Source organism: Sardina pilchardus, chromosome 19, assembly GCF_963854185.1.
Source record: "Sardina pilchardus chromosome 19, fSarPil1.1, whole genome shotgun sequence".
NCBI lineage: Eukaryota > Metazoa > Chordata > Actinopteri > Clupeiformes > Clupeidae > Sardina > Sardina pilchardus.
The window spans coordinates 21,107,395-21,114,894 of NC_085012.1; the positions used below are offsets into that span (position 1 = coordinate 21,107,395).

At 42.3% G+C, this 7,500-nt stretch overlaps 1 protein-coding gene across 1 annotated transcript in view; it reads right to left on the reverse strand.

Moving 5' to 3' along the window:
- grik4 (glutamate receptor, ionotropic, kainate 4) overlaps window positions 1-7,500 on the reverse strand; it is a 150,038-nt gene that overhangs the window by 82,200 nt on the left and 60,338 nt on the right. Inside the window, 1 exon segment of the mRNA XM_062520910.1 lies at window positions 637-716. Coding sequence (XP_062376894.1) covers window positions 637-716 — 80 coding nt within the window.

Here is a 7,500-nt window from a genome sequence, read left to right on the forward strand (position 1 = left end):
AGATAGAGAGAGTTTGTCATTAGTTTAAAGGCAAATCTCAATATAGAACACCAAAAAACAACTTCAGCATTACACCCACTCCCAAGAAAATACAAATGGAAAGATGCCCGACAGGAACATTACAAATCTGAACTAAACTCAATTGAATTGGAAAATATGATATATTCATTCCTGTTCACTAATTATATAACAATAAAGAAACCGTCAACTTGGCCACTGAAAAAATAACAGCAATATTTTCGACAGCTGCCAAAAGATCCTTGATCAGTTGTCAATATAAAAACACCAGTGGTAAAAGGAAATTAACACAAATCAAAACAAATGGTTTGACAAAGACTGCAGAACATTGAGAAAAGAGTTGAGGTTGTGGTCAAACAAAAAACACAGAGAACCTGGAAATCAAGAAATTAGATTAAAATATCATTGCATCCTTCATAGCTACAAATCACTCCTGAGACGCAAAAAAAGCTGACTATGTCCAATAATCAGCTTAAACAAATAGATAATGCTATAGACCAAAATTCCTTTTGGGACCTCTGGAAAAACCTCCACAAAACAAAAAAAGAAAATTCTTTACCATTAGTTGATGGCAATATGTGGACCACACATTTTGAAAGCTTACTTAAGCAAAATAACCTAACTCCTGAACAAACAACCTTATACTCCCAATTAAAAAAGCTTGAACATACCGAAAAAGATCAATTAAACAAATTAGACTGTATTATAACACTACATGAACTGAATACCAAGATAAAATCCCTTAAAAGCAAAAAATCCTGTGGCGTAGATGGAATTTACAATGAAATGCTAAAGCACAGCACCCCTAAACTTAGAGAAGCTATCCTAAAACTATTCAATTTGATTTTATCAGCTGGCCACTTCCCAGATGAATGGAAGATGAGTCAAATCACACCCATATTTAAAAAGGGTAACAAACTAAATCCAAACAATTACAGAGGCATCTCAGTAGGCAGCAATCTCGGTAAATTATTTTGCGTATATTGAACAACAGAGTAACACATTTTATACAAGACAATCAAATATTAAATTCTTCCCAAATTGGCTTCTCAAAATGTAACAGAACAACAGATCACATATACACTTTAAATACACTAATAGATGAACATGTACACAAAGTAAAAAAAGGAAAAATATTTGCCTGCTTCATAGATTTTAGTAAAGCATTTGATTCGGTTTGGCATGAGGGACTTTTACTAAAACTTTTAGATAATAAAATTGGAGGAAAAACATATGATGTAATTAAAGACATGTATACAGACAACATATGCTGTGTAAAAATTAACAACAAACAAACTAATTATTTCAATCAGACTAAAGGAGTTAGACAAGGCTGTTGCCTGAGCCCGACATTATTTAATATCTATATCAACGATATAGCGACTAAACTTGAAAATTCACCATCTCCAGGGCTTAAACTTCTGGATCGAGAAATTAAATGTCTGCTCTTTGCCGACGATCTACTCTTACTCTCCCCCAGTGCAGAAGGATTGCAAGAAAGTCTTAACACCCTTAGTGAGTATAGCCAAACATGGGCCCCTTCCAATAAATATGGAAAAATCCAAAATCATAACATTCGAAAAAAAACATTCAAAAATAAGTAAGAAACTCAACTTCACCATTGGCAAACAAGAACTGGAACAAGTGAAAGAATATTGCTATTTAGGACTAATGATCTCATCAACAGGAAAATTTGACAGTGCTATCAAAAATTTAACCGAAAAAGCAAGAAAAACATATTACATATTACGTAAATCACTAATTCAATTTAACCCTCCAGTGAAAATGTGGCTTAAGATATTTGACTCCTTAATAAAGCCTATACTGCTATATGGAAGCGAAATTTGGGGGCCCCAAATATAAAGAGAACTTTGATTTATGGGACAAAACCCCTTCTGAGATATTCCATTTGGAATTCTGCAAAGGCATCTTGGGGGTTAACAGAAGTTCTCCTAACCTAGCTTGTAGAGCGGAACTTGGAAGGTACCCTCTCCTTATTAATATTCAAAAGAGAGCAGCAAAATTCTGGCACCACCTGCAGATAAGTAAACCTGAGAGATACCACCACACTGCTGCCCAGCTGAGGAGTAGACACCCTGAGAAGGAACCCCTAAATCACCTCATCCAAAAATATAGTCTAGACAACAATGATTTAAGTATAGTCTCAAAATTAAAACAATTTGAAAAAAGGTCTAAAGAACAATATGTCAATAATTGGAAGGAAAAAATTGAACTGATAAGTAAACTAAATTATACAAAGTAATACGAAAAGATTATAAATTGGCACCATATCTAATTCAAATCAAAAATCATCACCAAAGAAAACTACTAGCCAAGTATAGGCTAAGTGATCATAGCCTTGCCATTGAAAAAGGGAGACATAGGCAAACCTGGGTGTCACGTGAACAAAGAATATGCATTCATTGTAATACTGGAGAGATAGAGGATGAAGCCCATTTCCTAACAACATGTACCAAATACAAACACTTAAGAGAAACATACTATAAAAGAATAGAATACGTTTGCCCAGAATTCACTAACTTAGACAATGAACTAAAACTACCATTCCTCCTGGGAGAAGTGAATAGCCTTACACAATTAGCCTCTGAATACTTAGAGTCCTGCCACATTTTGAGAGAAGAATCCACATGACCCATCAACTCGTGCTGCTTATTATTTACATTAGTATAAGTTAGTGTAAGCTTTTCTTTTTTTCCATATATTTCTTATTCATTATTATTTATTATTATTTTTCATCAGTATAAGTTTTCTTTTTTTGTGTGATTATCTGTATTTTTTATTTTTGTTCTTTATTACTTAATATTACAGTATGTATTATTATTCCACTATTATAACCTGATTGATGCTTTGGCAATATTGTATTTACATTCATGCCAATAAAGCTATTGAATTGAACTGAATTGAGAGAGAGAGAGAGAGAGAGAGAGAGAGAGAGAGAGAGAGAGAGAGAGAGAGGGAGGGGAGAGAGAGAAAGAGAGAGAGGGAAAGGGGGAGAGAGAGAGGGGGGAGAGAAAAAGAGAAAGGAAGAGAGGTAGAGATACTTAAAAGGTGTGACACTGACAGTATTCTCTTTTACAGGAAGTTATCAAACACCTTTGGATCTTCCTTTTGCTGTGAATAAATCATGTAGAGAGGATAGTTCCACTGAGTTGCCCTGAGTTGTGCAACAATGAAAAAGAGCCACTGCAGCACGTCCTCGTCTCTAACCACGTGATTCCGTCTCCGTGTGTCTCTCTCTTTATCTGTGGACGATCTGCAGTCCTTTTGTCTCAGCCAGCGCTATTCAGAGCCACTTAAAGAACAGTGGGACAGGAAGTTGAGCACGCTGAAGAGAGAGATAATCTCCTGCCGTCCCGCAGGGCTAGCGGGCTTCTACAGAGACACCTCACACACGTGTGTGCACACACACACACACATATGCGCACACACACACGCGCACGCACACACGCACACACACACACGCACGCACGCGCACACATACACGCACACACACACGCACGCACGCGCACACACACACACAGACACACACACACGCACACACACACACACACACACACACACACACACACACGCACACACACACATGCACACACACAAGCGCACACACACACACACACACACACACACACCTCCAGTCCCACACAGCTAACTGGCTTCCTCAGAGATGCCTAGGGAGCCAGCAGATGGTGACATCACCACATGTCGCAGCACTTTTCCTCGTTTACCGCCATCACACTGGGGTGCCTCTCAACATCTCTCCTCCATCCTCGATGCTCGCTCCTCCAGGCTCGTTCCCACTGATCTATAACTAACACTGGATAGACTATCCCATTGTTGCCGCCCCATCATTCTTTATGTAGATCAGTGAGGAAAGAAGTGAGGATGTATAAAATACGAATGAGAGATCCTGATCTAACAGATCCTGTTAGCATCAGTGCATTTATTCACCTACAGTACAAACGCCTTTCATCCAAAGCCACTGGCAGCATCATCTGCATTTGTCCTAATCCGTATGAGTGTGTTGTGTGGGGACTGAGATATTATTTAGTGTCTTTGCTCCTCCAGTTGAAGTACATGAAGACGTAAAAAGCATTGCTGTGACAAGCCGCGGTAGTTTCACACACAGGCAAGGCTGACCTGAGCTTAAACACACACACACACACACACACACACACAGACGCACAAACACACACAGGGCTGATCTGAGCTTAAACTGAGTCATACAAGTGGTCATCATTCCCAAGGTCAGGGTTACCAGGGCGACGAGTGGCAGGCACTTAGCAGAGCATCGATTCTAAAAGGCTGGCGCTGCCAGGATGGCAGAGGTGCCAGGCAGCCAATTTCTCTGCACTTGGAACAGGCGGCTCGCTCAGGGTGTCTCAAGCCTTGGGAGGTGTGGGTGTGTGTAGGTGTAGGTGTGTGTGTGTGTGTGTGTGTGTGTGTGTGTGTGTGGGAGGAGAGGGGTGGGGGATGTTCAGCTGCCTCAATCTGTGTTCCAGGAAAGGAAATATAGAAGGTAAGCCACTCAAACCCCACCATGGTGTTGGCTACTGGGAGAATATTCCTCAGGTTTGTTTGGCTTTTAATACCATTAAGCACTAAATATGAAGATTATAAAAAGTAAGATATAAAAAGTAAGAGTGTAAAATAAAATACAAGTAAGGAATATATATACATATATATTTTTGTAGATTCCCAATAACTGCTTTTATGGAGAGGTTGACAACAGCAGCAGGCTTGGTTCTGCAGTGCAGACACCAGCACTCTGGGAGAGAGAGCAAGAGAGATAGAGCAAGAGGGATAGAGAGCGCGCACGGGAGAGAGAGAAGTGTGTGTGTGTGTGTGTGTGTGTGTGTGTGTGTGGGTGTGTGTGTGTGTGTGTGTGTGTGTGTGTGTGTGTGTGAACAGCGCAGGAGCTGGTAAGCAGATGCACAGGCCTCGGTGCAGCACACCCCGGGACGAGCGCTCCATTACGAGTCCATCAGCGGGGCTCAGTCTTTGTGCTGAGCGCAGCCCACGGAGCCAGCTGTGGCGCTAGCGCTTTGTTTTTCTGAACCACTGAATTCAGAGGACACACTTTCACACACTCAGGCTGACACACACACACACACACACACACACACACACACACACACTTACACACATACACAAGCGCACACAGACACACACACACACACACACACACACACACACGCGCACGCACACATGCACACACAGACACAGAGACACTGAGACACACACACACACACACTCACTGATAGACACACGCACATACACACACACAGACACACAGACACACAGACACACACACACATACACACACACACACACACACACACACACACTAAGGGCTCCCATCAGTGCTGTGGCCGTTACACAGAGCTGTCAGCTCCGCTTACACCACCACTTACTCAGCACATCTCTCAGGAGTGGAAAACCAACACCACCCTCTTTCTCTCTCTCTCTTTCTCTTTCTCTCCATCCCTACTTTCTCTCCTCCTCCCTCACTCTCCTGCTGGCTCACTCTTCCTCTCGTTCCACTGTCTATCCTCCCCCTCTTCTCTCCTTCTCTCCCATACTCCACCTCTTCCTCCATCACTCCCTCTCTTGTCTCTCTCTCTCCATGGCCTGGCATGTCATCACTCTCTCCATCTCTCCCTCTCTCTCCATCTCTCTCTCTCTCTCCCCATGGCTTGGCATTGTAATCTCTCTCTCTCCTCAGTACACAGAGCTGTTCCTCACCCCAGCAGCTGGCCCACAGCATGAAGCACACTGGAGCACTTTGTTCTTCTGCCTACACAGGAAGTGATAGGGAGATGCTGTGTGTGTGTGTGTGTGTGTGTGTGTGTGTGTGTGTGTGTGTGTGTGTGTGTGTGTGTGTGTGTGTGTGTGTGTGTGTGTGTGTGTGTGTGTGTGTGTGTGTGTGTGTGTGTGTATGTGTGTGCCATGTGTACGCATGTGTGTGTCTGTGGAATGTGTGTGTGTGTGTGTGTGTGTGTGTGTGTGTGTGTGTGTGTTCGCGCTCGCATGAGTAAGAGTGTGTTTGGTACATGTATGTGTGTGTGTGCCATGTGTACGCATGTGTGTGTGTGTGTGTGTGTGTGTATGTGTGTGCCATGTGTACGTATGTGTGTGTCTGTGGAATGTGTGTGTGTGTGTGTGTGTGTGTGTGTGTGTGTGTGTGTGTGTGTGTGTGTGTGTGTGTTCGCGCGCGCATGAGTAAGAGTGTGTTTGGTACATGTATGTGTGTGTGTGCCATGTGTACGCATGTGTGTGTGTATGTGTGTATGTGGAATGTGTGTGTGTGTGTGTGTGTGTGTGTGTGTGTGTGTGTGTGCGTGTGTGTGTGTGTGTGTGTGTGTGTGTGTGTGTATGAACAATGGCATGTGCACTAGAGACAGAGATGGAAAATAGGCTTCTCTGAAATAGCCCAGCGTTCATTGTAAAACAAATATCTCTTCAGCAGAGGATTGTGAAAAGAAGTTTGTGAAAGAAATGAACCTAAATGACCTTAAATTAGACATGGAGGCTTCCCAGCCCAAAACTCCCCAGCTGTGAAATGAAGCTGCTTTGCATGAGCCCAGCTGCATTCTAAATAGAGTGAAAATGAGAAACAGACACAAAATGGCTGATGGGAGAAAAATGCTAATAAGTAGAAAACAGCTAGCAGTGTTTGGCAATGCATGTCTGCTCCCTTGCATTCAAGAAAACCAGAAAGCAACACAAATATATGTATCAGTATTTGTCAACAGTAATATTTGATTAGCCCTTGGCTAATAATTTGCTATAGAGCACATAGACTGCTGGTAGGATCTTGTGCTTGAGAATCTCACTGCTTTAGTAGTCCAGAGCAGATGGCTAACACACCTGATGTCTGAAAAACACATCTGGTGCCTAACACACCGGCTGCCTATACACCTGATGACTAACATACCTGATGACTTACACACCTGTGGGGTATCCTACGAAGCAAGTTAGACATATCTAGGCTATATAGACATGTCAAGGCTACACAAAGTCTTAGGTTAAGTGATCCTACCATTGCAATTATGTGATAAATTTGTAAAACTAGGCTTTCGGCTCAGATCTGTGCGCGTTCTCGGTGTGTGTGTTTGTGTTTCATCTTTCACAAGGGTGTCACTGGTTGGGTAACAATAGAACAGAGAACATGCCACCGCTTCCCTATTCAGTGAGAAGGACATGTCTATGTAGTGAGAAAATACCAGAATCTCTTCAGCAAGAAGCCTCTTGCTCCCCAAGACAACATGGTCATTGATTCACTGACAAGCGATTGCTGGGACCTCTTCAAGAATAAGAATAAGAAACACTTTACTCATCCCCAAGGAAATGTGACTGATGGAACAGCACCGCCCAGTCCATGTTAACATAAAAGTGCACTTAGACACAAATATAAAAGTAAAATAAGAAGCCCATAGTTTTCCGAAAGAAGCACTCCATTGC